At 40.9% G+C, this 17,162-nt stretch overlaps 1 protein-coding gene across 1 annotated transcript; it reads left to right on the top strand.

Moving 5' to 3' along the window:
• The first annotated feature begins 1,808 nt into the window (after positions 1 to 1,808).
• On the top strand, positions 1,809 to 16,919 carry mttp (microsomal triglyceride transfer protein). The gene is made up of 18 exons (XM_026171118.2): positions 1,809 to 2,125; positions 3,361 to 3,548; positions 3,719 to 3,862; positions 8,504 to 8,611; positions 8,698 to 8,814; positions 8,912 to 9,051; positions 9,133 to 9,283; positions 9,925 to 10,082; positions 10,206 to 10,374; positions 10,566 to 10,673; positions 10,825 to 11,037; positions 11,126 to 11,337; positions 11,449 to 11,546; positions 11,699 to 11,820; positions 11,905 to 12,132; positions 13,260 to 13,384; positions 15,579 to 15,749; positions 15,835 to 16,919. Exons 1-18 carry the CDS (start codon positions 2,065 to 2,067, stop codon positions 15,980 to 15,982), a joined length of 2,661 nt encoding a protein of 886 aa, XP_026026903.2. The 5' UTR covers positions 1,809 to 2,064; the 3' UTR covers positions 15,983 to 16,919.
• The last annotated feature ends 243 nt before the right edge of the window (positions 16,920 to 17,162 follow it).

Below are 17,162 nucleotides of genomic sequence, written 5' to 3' on the forward strand. Positions count from 1 at the left end.
AAAACACACACAGGTTAGGTTAACTGGCAAGTCAAAATTCAGAGGTGTGAATATTAGCATGAAGGGTCTGTCAGTAGACTGGTGACCAGTACAAGGTTTTTCCCTTTCTCTTGCCCTGTAACTGCTGGGATAACCATCCCCACAACACTGAACTGGATAAGTTGAAGAAAATAGGTGGATTCTTATGGCAAGACATCATTTTTTTTCACTTGGAAAACAAGCCAATACATTTAAATAATATGTAGGTTTAAATTTTAACAATGAATATGTATGCAATATTAAGATATATTAAGACATTAGTAAAATCTGTGTCTCAAAGAGCCACCTTATTTGGTCTTGTTATTGTAATTTTTCTGCTTTATCTAAGGTATCCAAACTCGTTTTTTTTGTTCTGTACCTGTGTTTGTACTGTTACTTTTAGTCAGTATGCCACAGGCCATAACACACATCCTTCTCTCTTATCTGCAGATAATCTGTGACAGATGTTGAGTCCACCAGAAAAGCCTAACAGCTTTTTTGGCTGCTGACTATAGTTCACAGTATTTACTTTCCAGTTGTTGGAGTTTGTTATCAGTAAATTATGGAAAAAAAAGAGGTCGTTTTTAAATCTAATTTTATAGAAATCATACATCATACTGATCATCATCACCATCATCCCCACTGCTACACTGGAACTGCTGCATCCAGCGTTGATGCATCAGGATTCACTTGTTTACTTGAAAATAGCCATGAGATATTTTATTATTACTGGTTAAAAAAATACATTTTTGGGGTCATCTCAGTAAGGCTACTTCCAGCTGCTCCCTTATTCACAAGAGGTCACCACAGCAGGTAGCTCTGCATGATTTTATTTTATTTTTTATGAATAAAATAAATATGGGTCACTGTGCACCCAGCTCCTGCTGATGTGTGTCTCCAGAATTAAACCTGGAATCTTTGACTTGTGAGCAGATGTGTAAACCACTACCAATGGAGCCACGTGGTAAATGTTAAAACAATGGCATGGCTTGTTTCACAGCATGATTTTCTACAAGGACATTTTCCATACTTACATTATCTCTCCACAACCACACATCTGCCTAGCTACAGGGCTAGGACAACAAGGCTGTAAAATTAAAAGAAAAAAAAACCCTTTACAGTCACAAAGTGGCAGATGTGTTTTCATACATGACTAGAAACTATTTTTTTTTAATTCAACCGATATGTTTTTTTTGTGTGTGTTCAGGCTCTGCTAAGAAACAAACAGCCAAATAGACAGTAAATATCTAAACGGATCTCAGTTGAAACACAGTCTGGCCTACAGGAGCCATTCCAATTGGTAGGTCCTTAATCAACAGCGGCTTTCATTAAACAGACTGAGTTTTGCAGGAATTAATGCATCTGCACGAGGGAAACTACACATCTACAGTTTTATATATCGCGGTAATAACCCACACACTAAATATTCGGGCCCACGGTAGAAATTTGCGTTTTTACAGCCCACACTGAGATGCTGTAATCTGAGCTACGGGGCTGGTTTCTCCGACAGACTGCCCATTTCCTCCAAACCAAGACTCGACGACAAAGTCTCGACTGTTCACTGCAGATGAAATAAGGCGAAAGTTGTTTCTCTCTCTTAAACTCATTCATTCTGATATTTTCGCACTTTTATTTTTAAAGTAACTTTACTCTGCTGATCAGTCGAGGGGAATAACCTGGGGAGCTGAAATAAATCAGACGGCTTGTCTCACTTACTTGATGACTTGAGTCAATCAGATAACCCGGTCTCATTGATTAAGCCCTCGCGCAGACTCAGACGCTACACCGCCGCATTAAAAAGGGGACACATGGCTACATATGTGGATAGCAGATGTTCCTGTCAAACCTGTGCTGCTGAGGTTAATGATTTGCTGGTTATCTCGTACTTAGTACTTGAGCGTGGAGTTTGGAGTCTGCCCTCCGCTCCGATAAAACAAAGCAGAAGAAGCTTGGAGCTGCTTTGCCTTTCCTTTTTTTGGCCCTGTGGTGCCACTTCATCCATTGACTGATTTTTAAATTCATCTGGCCGCAGAGAGAGGACGCACAATGCTGACTTTTGTTGTGTTCTTGATTTGTGCAGCCATATCTATCTCAGCTTCTGCCAAAGGTGAGTTGATGAGTCTTTCTGAGGGGACTTTGGGGATGTTTAGAGGAAAGCTGTCAGTTATAGCGAAGCCTGATTGAGTTTATTTGGGACTAGAAGATTGATATCTTGATTTGTAGGTATTGGTCAAAACTCTGGCACTTTGCTGTTTTCTTGAGGCGTTTACAGAAAAGAAATGTTTGTTAGTTACTGATGGGCTTGTTGTTCCTTGCTTCTTGCTTCTGAGACACTGAAACTTTCAAAGGCACAAATGAATGAATGCTGGCAGGAAAACAACCATCACATTCAATGTCAGTGGAGTGGCTTCCCATATAGTGCTGTTTGATGAAATCACCAGCTTATAAGAGGTAAAGGAGACCTAACATAAAAGCACGTAATATGTGCCATTTGTAATGATGACTGGCTTCAGATCTCTCTGAAATATCCTTTGAGGTTTCCCAGGGAGCAAAAAGATCCACAAACTGATCAAATAGGCTTCAGGGTGCACAGTGACCCATGATGAAATCAAATACTGACACGTCAGTCTGTCTTCCCCTGTGGAGTAATCTCATAAAGGGTGTCACTAATAGAGCCCGGGAGAGAGTTTTATCTTCTCTCACTTGGAGCACACCCAGTTAAATGACCGCTGATTGAATCACAACAGCTCTACAAACGTACCCACTATGCAGTTTGTCCATTTATATCAGGGAATTTGTTGCAAAATATATGTTTTTAATATGAACAAGTTACTTTGATATAACTGGCAGTGTATGCGGCACCTCAGTTCATCTCAGCATTGCTCTGAAGTTAAATTAAAAGCTCTAAACTTTCAAATCTGCACATCACTTCCTCTAAGTGTTTTAATAATCAGTCTAAAAGCTATTTATTTGATGGCATTTAAAGTTTTCTACTAAGCAGAAACTTTTCAAATGAAATAAATGACCAAATTATGTCTTAGACTTTCTACAAACCTGAGCTGTTGTGTTATTGATGTGATTTTCTGAGAAACACTATCAGCTTATCAGCAACTATTCCTCAAATGTAAGAATTTGGAGCCTCAATGATTTAACTACACACAACATTATTCTCTTAAAAATGACAAACACTTGCTTTTTGAAGTGGTGGATTACTATTTCACTCTCATGATAATAATAGTAATCATAATCATAATAATGATGCATTGTCTGAGCTAAAAGTCTTTTCATAGATGATTGTAACCCGATGTTTGTTCACAAGCTGTGCTTCCTGTGTTTCTTCAGGTGCTGCTGCTGGACCCCGGCTGAACAACAACCAGCTGTACAAATTCAGCTACACCACTGAGGTTCTGGTAGACAGAGCCAGGGGGTCAAAAGAGGGCAGTGCTGGCTACAAGTTCTCAAGTGATGTGAACGTTAATCTGGTTTGGAGAGATCAGAGCAACAAGGATGACCAGCTGATTCAACTGGCGGTATGTGGACCCGAATCTATGCTGAGAGAGGACATAATGAGATTATATCGTACATTAATTTAATGTTAACTCTAAATTCATTTGAATGAAACGTTTTACTCAAGCTAGCTTGTGATAGAAAAAGAAGAAAACAAGCTTTTTGTTATAATTAATCAATCTCTCTTTAACAGATCTCAAATTTGAGGATAGAGCCTGTGTCGCCCAGATCAGAGAAAAAGAACATCCTACATGGATCCACAACCGAAAGTATTTTGGGAAAAAATAAACTAGCAGCTCTAACAAAGCCTTTCTTGGTGCATCTAAAAAATGGAAAGGTAAGAAAACCACTGTTGTAGCTTCAAAGGAATCTCTGACCTAATGTAATTGTCAGCTTTTTTGGAATGATAGTCATTATTTTCTTCTTCTCTTTTAAATGGAAGGCATGCTGATATAGGTAGTGATAGAAAGTCAGTACTGTCCTTGCAGAACTCACAGCACTGTTGCTGTCATCAGAGAGTTAATGAGTGTACTTTCATTATACTGAAGTGATGATGCTGGCAGCGGAAATACCAGACAGATGTGTGCATGCATGTGCAAAGGTCAGCTGGTTCAAAGGGTCAATAAATGAATGAATGAATGATGGAGTCTGACTAAAAGAGGGACTTTGGGCTTAAAACTTTAATAATTATTTAATAATTATTTAATAATTAAATATAATAATTATTATATGGTCTGTTTCAAAGCTTTATACTTTAGACGAGCATGAAGCGTGATGAGACTGAACTTTCATGTTGGCAGCTTGTTAAAACAAATCTAATAAGACTTTGTAACCAGTTTTCATTCAATAATTGTCACATTTAACAATGTATTAAAAATGTATCCATCCATCCATCCATCCATCCATCCATCTTCATCCGCTTTATCTGGGGCCGGGTCGCGGGGGCAGCAGCCTAAGCAAAGAGGCCCAGACCTCCCTCTCCCCAGCCACCTCCTCCAGCTTATCCGGGGGAATACCAAGGCGTTCCCAGGCCAGCCGAGAGATATAATCTCTCCAGCGTGTCCTGGGTCTGCCCCGGGGCCTCCTCCCGGTGGGACATGCCTGGAACACCTCACCCAGGAGGCGCCCAGGGGGCATCCTTGTCAGATGCCCGAACCACCTCAGCTGGCTCCTTTCGATGTGGAGCAGCAGCGGCTCTACTCTGAGCCCCTCCCGGATGGCCGAACTTCTCACCCTATCTCTAAGGGAGAGGCCAGCCACCCTTCGGAGGAAGCTCATTTCTGCCGCTTGTATCCGCGATCTCGTTCTTTCGGTCACTACCCACAGCTCGTGGCCATAGGTGAGGATAGGGACGTAGATCGACCGGTACATTGAGAGCTTCGCTTTTACACTCAGCTCCCTCTTCACCACGACGGACCGGTGCAGCGTCTGCATTACTGCAGCTGCAGCCCCAATCCGTCTGTCGATCTCCGGCTCCCTTCTCCCATCACTCGCGAACAAGACCCCGAGATACTTGAACTCCTCCACTTGGGGCAGGAACTCATTCCCGACCCGGAGTGGGCACTCCACCCTTTTCCGGCTGAGAACCATGGCCTCAGATTTGGAAGTGCTGATCCTCATTCCCGCTGCTTCACACTCGGCTGCGAACCGTTCCAGTGCGAGCTGGAGGCCCTCACCCGATGAAGCCAACAGAACCACATCATCCGCGAAAAGCAGAGATGAGATTTTGAGGCCACCAAAGTGAAAGCCCTCCGCCACTTGGCTGCGCCTAGAAATCCTGTCCATAAAAATTATGAACAGAACCGGAGACAAAGGGCAGCCCTGGCGGAGCCCATCACCCACCGGGAACGAGTCCGACTTATTGCCGGCAATGCAAACCAAGCTCTTGCAACGGTTGTATAGGGATCGAATGGCCCGTAGCAATGGGCCAGACACCCCATACTCCCGCAACACCTCCCACAGGACACCCCGAGGGACACGGTCGAATGCCTTCTCCAAGTCCACAAAACACATGTAGACTGGTTGGGCAAACTCCCATGCACCCTCAAGTATCCTTGAGAGGATAAAGAGCTGGTCCAGTGTTCCGCGACCAGGACGAAAACCGCATTGTTCCTCCTGTATCCGAGGTTCGACTAGCGGACGAACTCTCCTTTCCAGCACCCTGGCATAGACTTTCCCAGGGAGGCTGAGGAGTGTGATCCCCCTGTAGTTGGAACACACCCTCCGGTCCCCCTTCTTAAAGATGGGGACCACCACCCCGGTCTGCCAGTCCACAGGTACTGCCCCTGATCTCCACGCAACATTGCAGAGGCGTGTCAACCAAGACAGCCCTACAACCTCCAGAGCCTTCAGGAACTTGGGGCGGACCTCATCAACACCAGGGGCTCTGTCACCAAGGAGTTGTTTAACTGCCTCAGTGACCTCGCCCCCGGAAATTGGTGGGTCATTCCCCTCATCCCCAGACTCTGCTTCCTCCTCGGAAGACGTGTCAGTGGGATTAAGGAGGTCCTCGAAGTATTCCTTCCACCGCCTGACAATTTTCTCAGTCGACGTCAGCAGCGCTCTGCCAGCACTATACACAGTGCAGGTAGAGCACCGCTTTCCCCTCCTGAGACGCCTGACGGTTTGCCAGAATCTCTTTGAGGCAGTCCGAAAGTCTTTTTCCATGGCCTCTCCGAACTCCTCCCACACCCGAGTTTTTGCTTCAGCCACTGCCTGAGCCGCATTCCGCTTGGCCTGTCGATATCTGTCGGCTGCCTCTGAAGTCCCACAGGCTAACCAAGCCTGATAGGACTCCTTCTTCAGCCTGGTGGCTCCCTTCACCTCTGGTGTCCACCATTTGGTTCGGGGATTACCACCACGGCAGGCACCAACCACCTTGCGGCCGCAGCTCAATGCAGCAGCTTCAACAATGGAGACGCTGAACATGGTCCATTCGGACTCAATGTCCCCAGTCTCCCTCGGAATGCTGTTGAAGCTCTGCCGGAGGTGTGCGTTGAAGATCTCGCGGACTGGGGCCTCTGCTAGACGTTCCCAGCACACCCTCACTACGCGTTTAGGTGCACCAGGTCTGTCCAGCGTCCTCCCCCGCCACCTGATCCAACTCACCACCAGGTGGTGATCAGTTGACAGCTCAGCCCCTCAATGTATACATTGTAATGCAATACAGTATAATACAAAGACCTGCAATAACTTGTTTGAAGCAGTGTGTTCTATGAAGAGAGCACAACCTGCAAAAAAAGGGTTGAAAGTTAAATAAATGTCATTGAAATAAATTATAAAAAATATATAAAAACTGCTCATCTAGAAAATCCTGACTAGATAGAAAAGCTAGACGATAATATAATAAAAAAAATATTTTTGTGGGGTTTTTTTTCTATTTTTCAAATTTTTGAATTTTGATTTGTTTTTAAACACATTTTTAATATGTGAAAACTGAGACAATCAAATATATAAGATTAGCAGAGAAAACAAAACAAAAAGGGTTTTTTTTTAAATGTAACTATCTGGCATAATTATATTTGCTCTTTTCAATATGTTTTATATCTTTTTTTTAACTTTTACATTTTAAATTTAAAATTTTTAAAATATGTTCATATTTATTTTTTGGGTTTTTTGCTGATAATAATTTTTAACAATTCTTTTAACTTTTCATATATTTTAACACATTTGTAATAATTTATTTTTTAAATTCTAGTATTTTTGCTTTTTTCATCTTGAAAAAAATTACACTATTAACACATTAAAACCTTTTTGAAGGAAAAAAGTGATGCAGTTATTTCTCACACCCAGTGTGTGGTGCAGTCAGTGAAGAGTTTTTTGTGTGTTGTTCAGACTTGTTTCAGACATCGCCTTCACTGGTAGATATGGATGCCACACTTCATCCAAACCTATTTAAATTTGTGTCTTGTACTGATCTGTAACTTCTGTAACAGGATTCAAGAAAGTCTCACACATTTTAGCTAAAATATCATCTTAGATCCAGTTTGGAGAAAAGTTTTGAGTGTATGTGAAATACGATAGAAGAGTGTCTCCCTTGGTGTTGTTAGTTTATTTTTACCGATGGCAAGCTGTGGCAGGAAAAATACACAGAGTAGCAGTGGAGCGTCTATTTATGGTGGTCCTATCTGATATTGTGGTTGGGGGGCCACGAATAAATTACATACTGTAAAGGAGACACTGTAGGGTGATGTAACTGGCTGATCCCTAAACTCATGACTGAGAGTCAAAGTCCATTATTGAGCCAAACTGAAGCCTCATTGGAGAAATTTGTGGTGTGATAAATTTAAATATATGGTCAGTCTGATCTGAATCATTTCAAGTCTGTTTACCAAAAAGCCTGAGAGTGATACAGCCGCATGATTCACAATATATCTGAGAGCACCATTTGCCATGTGTTGCATGTGTCTACAACATCAATAATACATTTGAGGTGATTTAAAAACACCCTGGATCTCTCAGTGTGCTCCTCAAAGAACTGACATGTTTCTTTTTCAATTGTTTCAACATACTCAACTCTTAAGTACTTAAGTTACTTAAGTAACTTCCAGACTTCTAGTGTGTTTGTTTGTGTTGAAAGTAGAAGTGTGATGTCTTATATATTTTAAACTAGAATGATTTGAAAATATATTATAACATTGCATTATACTATTTCTCCTTCAGGTCTTTTATTTTATGTGCTAATGCTAAAGTCATTCTAAGTTTTTAACATTTTTTATCTGCACTTCAAAGAACAGCACTAATGCCTGCACGTAATGCAAATAGTCCCTGATGTCACAACTATGCACACATGTTTCTGTACACGAGTGCGCAAAGGAAAACTGACACCTGTAAAGCCATTGTCAGTTACAGCATGCACAAAACGGAAGGTTGTTTGCCTCAGTTGCTATTTTAACTGCTGGTGCAGTTTGATATGCATTGTTTGAGAGCATAAAATTCTGCTCTGACATGTTGCTTTCTTTTTACATCTACACTGTAGGCAAAAGCATTTTATTCCTACCGGTCAGAACCTGCAACAGTCAAGAATCTAAAACGAGGCCTGGCCAGCTTGCTGCAAGTGCAGCTCAGTACTGGGAAGGTTGTAGAGGTTAGTGACAAACTAATCATTTCACAATCATTTTTAACATACATCCATGTACGTTACTAATAAAAACAAGCTGTCTGTTTAAACAGAATGATGTGTCTGGGAGGTGTACTGTTGAGTACAAGGCAGTAAAAGGTCAAGTAACAAGAACCAAGAATCTAGAGACATGTAAGACAGAAGAGGCTGGATTTACCACTCACAGTAAGGTCAGTCAACATCCAGAACAACTCCAACTCTAACCATACTAAACACTAACTTTTGCAAGCTGATTTCTGAAGTATTTCTGAATCCCGCCCCCTCCAGGTCCTGGGTGTGAGTAGGAAGTCCAGTTCTGTTACAGTGTTCACACTTGAAAATGGTTTCATCCGCTCAGCTGAGGCTGAAGAAACACACTCCCTGGCTGTTAATGCTCGCAGATCTGTTGCAGCTAAAGTCTCGTCCAGGTAAGTACCCTGACTGGGAATTCATCTGAGATTCCGTGTTTTATAACTGCACACTTCAAATTGTACTTCCTTCTATCCTAGGCAAAGCCTGAAATTGGTTGGTACAGAGGCAGGACCACTGGAGGCTGCCGGGAAAGATGCTGCTGCAGTTGTCAAGTCAATAGATGCCAAACTGGCAGCTGTTGGTATTGCGGCTGAGAAGGTCAAATCTGAGTGCAAAGGCTGCCCATCGGTGAGTAACTGTTTACTTACAAATCGTCACTGTCACACAGCTTTGTTCTCATGGATGCTATGGCTGCTCCTCCCTGACCCTGGTTCTGCCAGAGGTTTCTTCCTGTCAAAAGGCAGTTATTCCTTCCTCTCCCCTTATAAGGGGAGTTGCCTGATTGTTGGGGATCCCTCCCTACTATAGATACTATAGAGATGTGTAGAACGCCTTCAGGCAACTGTTGTTTTGATTTGGTGCAATATACTGTAAATAAAATGTAATTGATCTGAATATTTCACTATCTTTTCTTTTCTTTTGTTATGGTATTATCACCCATGTATAGCTAACATAGCTTATCTGGCTCTGAGAATTAATTCGCTATTATGTATTTCTATTCACATAAATAACACGTCTCTTTAAATTTGTATTAACAGGACAGGGAAAGGTCTTGTACTTGTGTTTCCTCTCCAGGAGCACTTTTCATGCATTTAAACCTTGTTCTGAATAGGAAAAGTGGTTTCAAGTTGAGCTGTTCAAGTCATTAAAACAAAATGACTTGTAATAGTACAGTCTTGGTAAACAGATACAGTTTATTTTTGTACTTTGATTACTAAGTGAAGATGATCTGTGTTCTAATCCCCTCTCCCCTGTGTTCTTCCTCTTAGCTTTTTGAACATTGGCAGGCTGAGAAGAAGCAGCTGGAGCCAGAGAGCCTGTCCAAAACCAGGGCTCCTCGGAGCTTCCTGGCCCTCATCCAGACCATTAGGAAGGCGCCCAAGGACGAGATCCTCAAAGTGCTGAGGAGTGCCAGCAAGACGTCTCTGTAAGTGAGAGCCTTGCTCCATATATATATATATATATATATATATATATATATATTTTTTTTTTTGCATCTTATTTCCTCTTTACTGCTCTGCCCTGTTTAACTTCTTTCTGCTGGTATCAGACCTCAGGTTGTTGATGCTGTAACATCCTCCCAGACCTCTGAATCCCTGGATGCCATGCTTGAATTCCTTAACTTCACTGATGCCAAAGGTTTGGTTCTGCAGGAGAGGTTTCTCTATGCATGTGGCTTTGCTTCACATCCCAATGAGAGAATGCTCCAGGCCCTGCTGGTGAGTTAAAGGAAAGTTTAAGAATTTCTCCCACTTAGAAGGTATCGTAAGAAACTGGTGCCCTCTAGGTAATAAGATAATAATGCAGGATTCACTCCCAGTTGGTTGTAAACAAAGAATAATTTTGCTTAAGTTACCTGCCAGCAGTCAGTGTTTTCAGCAAATTGTTATAAGGAACATTTTCCTTTCAGGATATTTCTAAAGGGAAGATCGGCAGTACTGACATCAAAGAATCTGTGGTGATCATTATGGGAGCCCTGGTCCACAAACTGTGTCAGAAAGGAGGCTGCAACTTACCTGTGAGTCATCTAAAGAAGAAGTGACACTGAACAAAGCCCAGCATTTCTTAAGGGCCAGAAAGTGTACCCTACATACTGGAATATACTACAAATGCAATAAAAATGACCAACAGTTAACTGATGATTTTTCTGCTTCATGTTTGTCTCTCAGATCGTGGAGCAGGTCAAGAAGATGATATTGAACGCTCCCGACAGCACAACGGTTGAGTCGGAGGTCCAGATGTACCTTTTGGCCCTAAAAAACTCTCTCCTGCCCGAGGCCATTCCTATTTTCACCAAATATGCAGAATCAGAAGTGGGAGCCTACAACACCATTGCCCTCACTGCCCTGCAGAGATACGATGTGAATCTCATGACCAGTGAGGTATGTATCGAATATTACTCTGTGGTTAAACAATTACACACAAATACTTTCCTGCCAGCTAATCATTTTTTTTTTTTTTTTTTTTTAGGTCAAGCAAACAGTGAACAGGGTTTACCACCAGAATCGCCGCATCTATGAGAAAAATGTGAGAGCCGCTGCTGCTGACGTCATCCTCAGTAGCAACCCCACATACATGGAGGTGAAGAATCTGCTTCTGTCCATCGGAAACTTGCCACATGAAATGAACAAGTACATGCTGTCAAAGATCCAGGACATCCTACGCTTCCAGATGCCTGCCAGGTGTGTTACAGGAAAATAACCTGTCTCTGCATCATAGCTCAGAAGGACTTGACAGTTATATGATGACAATATATTAAAACTGTTAAATAGGTTTCCCATTTTTTTTTTCAGCAAAGTGCTAGGGCAAGCTATGAAGGACATGATTTCTTGTAACTATAACCGCTTTGCAAAGGTTGGATCATCATCTGCATTTTCAGGATTCATGGCTCGTAAGTGACAAAAGAATGACATTTTTTTTTAATTGTGATGAAATATTAAAAGTAAGTCAGCTTAATTAAAGAAAATATCAATCTTTGACTATATAAGCAAACACAGTTACATGCATACTAACTGAGTACTTCTAATGTCTTGCTCCCTACAGAGTCCCCCGATCTGACCTCCACATACAGTTTGGACATCTTGTATTCAGGCTCTGGGATCCTCAGAAGAAGCAACATGAATATTTTTGGTGCTACTAACGAAGCAATGCTACATGGATTACAGGTGAACTTAAAGAGTTTCATAAAATCACTGAATCCTCAAAAATAGAGCGAATTACTGAAATAAATGGGAACATTTCTCTTCCAGGTGGCGATCGAGGCCCAGGGTCTGGAGACTCTGATTGCTGCCACACCCGATGAGGGGGAGGAAGACCTGGAGTCCTTTGCCGGGATGTCGGCTCTGCTTTTCGACATCCAGCTGCGTCCTGTCACCTTCTTCAAGGGTTACAGTGACCTCATGTCTAAAATGTTCTCCATGACTGGAGACCCCATCAATGTCGTGAAGGGTCTCATCCTGCTCTCGGATCATTCTGAGGTAAGATCCCAATCACAGTTATCAGCTGTTCCCAGAAGCCTTTCCACTCCTTCAAAAACAGTGTCAGATTTGCAGATTGTAGTTCACTCTGTTCAAGGAAAAGCAGCACACACTTAAAAACATACACGTGTACACTCTGTGTGAAGTCAGAAGTGCCGTCATTGTTGCTACATCACGTTGCCACGTGGATGACTAAGAGTGCAATAAGCAGACTTTGACACTGGAGACGGAGGCTGAAGAGGCTTAACGCTGAAGTCAAACTTAGCATAAATGTCAAGAAAGTGTAGAGGAGGCAGGGCAGAAAAAGCTCACATGAGTCATGCTGGGCAACACACGTCTATTTCACTTGGTCAGATGCAACGACTATGTGTACACAGACACAGAGAGGAACGGGTCACACTTAATAACTCCAGCTGTCGAGGTGAATGACGCAAGTGTGAGTAGGGTCTAAATGTGTGAAGCTGAAACAAGGATGAGGTATTGTGAAACAGGTGCTATTTTAAAAACAGTGCTTTTTTAAAATTTTACTTTCATATGATATTCTATCCCTTTTGTATTGGCTTTTCGGTGGAAATACATGGAATCGGTTCTGACTTCAGTGTATCCATAGAAAAGGGTTACTTCCTGTCTGTGACTGTGACAAGCTCATTATTTCCTACAAAAGCAGATTTCAATCTAGAATCTTTCTGTGTATACAAAAGCCAAGTTGATCATTGTTATTTTCTATTTTGGACTGAATTCAGACATTGATCATTTTATTTTTTGTCAGCTTGTGAGTATTTATGTTGTCGACTTAATAAACTATTGTTAGTTTGGGTAGTAGAAGTGATTCATTCTCATTCATGACTGATATATAATTATGTTTGTCAGAGTGTGATGAAGACTTAGAGTTAATATGGTCTGGTGTGTTTTTTCTCATTTTCTGGCCTAATATACACAAAGAATAAATGTGATATGAAGTTTAAACTAGAAAAGAAGTTTCTTGTTTTCCTAGGGTTAATTTCCACATGCTTACAGCACTTAATATCTAGAAAGACTCACATTTCTTTCTTTTTCTTTTTTTGCAAACTATCTTAATTTCAATTAAGCATCCATTGTGGGATTTCTTCTTATTTGCTGTCTTTCAGGTCATCCAGCTCCAGTCTGGTCTGAAGGCAAGTGCGGAGTTTCAAGGAGGTCTCGCCATTGACATTTCTGGAGGCATGGAGATCAGTCTGTGGTACAGAGAGTCCAAGACCAGTGTTAACAACAGGTACATTGAAATAAACAACTTTTACCATAAAACAGCGTACAACACAGCACAAAAAGCCTTTTGATAGACAGACAGTTCTTAGAAAACACTCTCTGCGACTGAACGTCGATTCTAAACCCCATCACTCCACTGCAAATAGATTTCTGTTGATGTTGGATTTACGTGAACTTTAGACAGTCTATAAGTGTTGTCTGATTCATTTGTTCCATCTGCACTTTGGATTTGCTCCAGTATTGTGCTTCACTCCTGTCTCACTGGTAGGGTTGTGTGGCTATGACATCAGGTCTGTCTGGTTCTCTATTTTAAAAACATTACAGTCAATGCACAACAGTAACTCAATATCAGTTAGCTGTCGGCATCCGGTGATGAAAGAGTAATGCTACAGATTTTTAATATTCATATGTGGTTTGATGGACTGCACATCAGTGCTCATGTCCTGCATCTAGAATGTTTAAACTTGAGTCCCGGAGCTGGTTAATTAATTAAGTGATTAAAGAGAAGCTTCAGAATGATTCACTGTGATGATGATGTTAGAAACAATGCCTTGGTTTGTAGACCATTGTTTGGAGGGGTGTTCGCAACTTGAAGTTGGACTTCAGGACTGTTTGTGTGCAGGGGAATGGCAGAGGCAGGTGAATGGATCAGCATAGCTGTACCTCTTCCACTCTGATAATAGAGTGGCAGACTATCTATAGAAGCAGAACAAACCACATTGGTATCTCACCATGTCTACATGAGCAAAGTTTTGACTATTTAGTGCTCAGGCATTAGGGTAGACATTGGGATTGGGCTTATATATGTACCTTTCCCTCTGTGAGTGTCTTCTTAACTGAAACTTGCTTGACTTCTGTTCACTTTATCCTCATTCATGTGATAAACCCCACCAAGAAGTAGGCTTATACTGGTGGTATCACCAGTACGTTGATAGCATATTAGAAGGAGAAGCAGATTATAGTCAGTGGTGGTTCTATAGTCTGTTCATAGGGTTCACCTCCAACAAGCATTCATCACCACTGTGTTATAAATAATCTGACATGAAGAAAACAATTCTTACTTGACTGTGACGTGTCATGACCAACAGAGGAGGCAAATTTAACGAGTAGAGAAAAGAAAATATTGAGATGCTAGCGGAAGTTATGTAATAAAAGCACCTCTGCCAAACAGTAAATGATAGACTAGACAGCTTTTAGTTATTTAGCATTATATTTAATTATCAGCTACACTCACCAAGTTTTGCTATTTTTTTTCATTCTCAGAAGGTTAACGGCTTTTTTTTTTTTTTTTTTACTGAGTGGCTGTCCTCGCTGTCATTAGGTTTGTTTAAACAGAATCATGCACTCCACTTGCAGTGTCAGGGAGTGGAGTCAGGTGGGGGCCCCAGTAAATTAGGTCAGGTCTCTCCTACTGTCACTGCAAACTTTGCACATTGCAACTACTGTGGTTGCTCACTCACCAGACCAAAGCACAGATTTCAAACGGTCTAATGTCCATTCCTTGTGTTTCTTGGCCCAAACAAATCTGTTCTACTTGTTGCTTTTCCTTAGTAGTGGTTTCTTAACAGCTATTTGATCATAAAACCCTGACTCCTCTGAACAGCTGATGTAGAGATGGGGTGCAGTGACTGCGCCTGAGGACACATTCAAAGTTTTGGCAATTTTCTGGACTGACTGACCTTCAGTTCTTAAAGTAATGATGGACTGTCATTTCTCTTTACTTAGCTGATTGGTTCTTGCCATAATATGAATTCTAAAAGTTGTCAAATTGGGACAATCAGTTGTATACCAACCTGACTTCTGCACAACACAACTAATTGTCCCAACCCCATTTAAGAAAGCAAACTCCACAAATGAACGAGGCACACCTGTGAAGTGAAAACATTTCAGGTGACTACATCCTGAAGCTCACTGAGAGAAGGCCAAGGGTTTGCAGTGCTTTCAACAAAGCAGGGGGTGGCTATTTCCAGGATCTAAAATATTAAACACATTTAGTTATATTTTTTTTCCTTTGCTTCATAATTCTATATATCTTGTTTCATATATTTGATGTCTTCAGTATGTATCTACAATGTAGAAAGTAGTAAAAAAAAGTGCATCCAAACTTTTGACTGGTAGTGTATTCCAACTTCAGACCTACAAAGCCAAGAGTCCCAGCATTGTCTGTTGAACACATTGTTTTGATTTGGCTGTGTTTTCAGAGCAGCATTAGTAGTCACTGGCAACGTTACTGTGGACATGGACTTTTTAAGAGCGGGTGTGGAGGTCAGCTTTGATACAGAAGCATCACTGGACTTCATTACCACTGTCCAGTTCTCAGAATACCCCTTCCTGGTGTGCCTGCAGATGGACAAATCTACCTTCCCAGTCAGGTACTAAATAATAAAAAAAAATGTTGCCATCTTTGAATAATCTCTTATATTACTTAACTTTTTATTTGTAATGCTCTTCCTTCAGTGAATACCTGACCAAGTATGAGAGCCTGCCATCAGGGAAGAGTGTTGTATCTCGCAAAGGCAGAAAGACACTCATTCCTGGTTCCGAATTCCCTCTTCACCAGGAGAACTCGAACATGTGCAAGAGGGTTTTCGACTCCAACTGGTAGAAAAGAAACCGTCGGTTTTCCACACGCCCAAGTGCTTCACTGCATTCAGGGACAGCAGCCACACCTCTGGTGTGACACAGCAGGTTGTGAAAAAGCAGTAAAAGACCATAAGAAAAGAAAAGTGGTGCATTTTTTTTATTATTAACAACACATGCAATGTTTACATTCCTGTGAGTATTTAAGTAATTGTAATTCAAGCTTTGTTTCCAATCAGGGATCCTTTCTTTGTGTTTTTATGGATTTATTTGAAAATATATTTATGATGAGCACATACAAGATGTATGTTTTATATGATGTGAAATACTCAGCATGAATAGTGCCGCTGTAATCTTCTCCAACACAGTTACAGCAAAGAGAAACATGTAAATATCAGACTTCAGAGCGCAGGTTAACTCAGAACACATGTGCTCTTTTCCCGATCCAATTCTTCTTCTTTCTTTCTTTTTTTTTTTTTTTTTTTTAATTAAATGTATTTTAAAGAGGAGTAGTTTATTGTTTTACATCACTGTATAACCCTTGACAAGCTTGAAATCACTTCAGGGTAATGTTCTCAATTAATTCAGTCTTTTACAATCTTATTGAAGATTTAAGTTGCTCCTACAAAGTTAACAGATTTGTTAGCTTTGTCATTACTTTATGAATTATCAGATGAAAGCTGAATCAATAAAAGTGAATCCATTACCATAATTTATTTTTATTTTTTTGTATAGGAATATAATTGGTGTTTGTCTGAAAATGTTTGGGCACAACATGAACTTCATTCCATGTTAAGGAAACAGATTGGTTGACAAAAAGTGTACACTAAAAAATAAAGTTTTACATGTCAAAGTCGCTATATTTGTCTATTTACCCCATGAAAGCGATTGAATGTATGCATGTACAGTGCTGCGCAAACATTTTAGAGACAAAAATAAACTCAGGATGGTTCTAAAAACTATTTTATGTTTTAATTTTTGTCCTTATGTTCATGGAAAGTAACACGAATAGAAACAAATTAGGACTGTCTTGTGATGTGATTGCACCAATTACAACACCCGGCAACATGTTGGTGGATTCGGTTAGGATGCTTTGTTTGAATTTGGCTTTCAACTAGATCTTAATCACACACCTGCAAAGTTTTGTGATGGAGTCAAGTTGAAATCACAATCTAAAATAATATTGCAACTTTGACATAAATTAA

The sequence above is a fragment of the Astatotilapia calliptera genome, chromosome 6 (genome assembly GCF_964374335.1).
Source record: "Astatotilapia calliptera chromosome 6, fAstCal68.1, whole genome shotgun sequence".
Lineage (NCBI taxonomy): Eukaryota > Metazoa > Chordata > Actinopteri > Cichliformes > Cichlidae > Astatotilapia > Astatotilapia calliptera.

Bases quoted from the DNA above. Each gene is read 5' to 3' on its own strand.
- mttp (XM_026171118.2), top strand. From the start codon at position 2,065: ATGCTGACTTTTGTTGTGTTCTTGATTTGTGCAGCCATATCTATCTCA. The intron at 10,375-10,565 runs GTGAGTTAAAGG...TTTTCCTTTCAG, and splicing joins GAATGCTCCAGGCCCTGCTG to GATATTTCTAAAGGGAAGAT. The intron at 10,674-10,824 runs GTGAGTCATCTA...TTTGTCTCTCAG, and splicing joins AAGGAGGCTGCAACTTACCT to ATCGTGGAGCAGGTCAAGAA.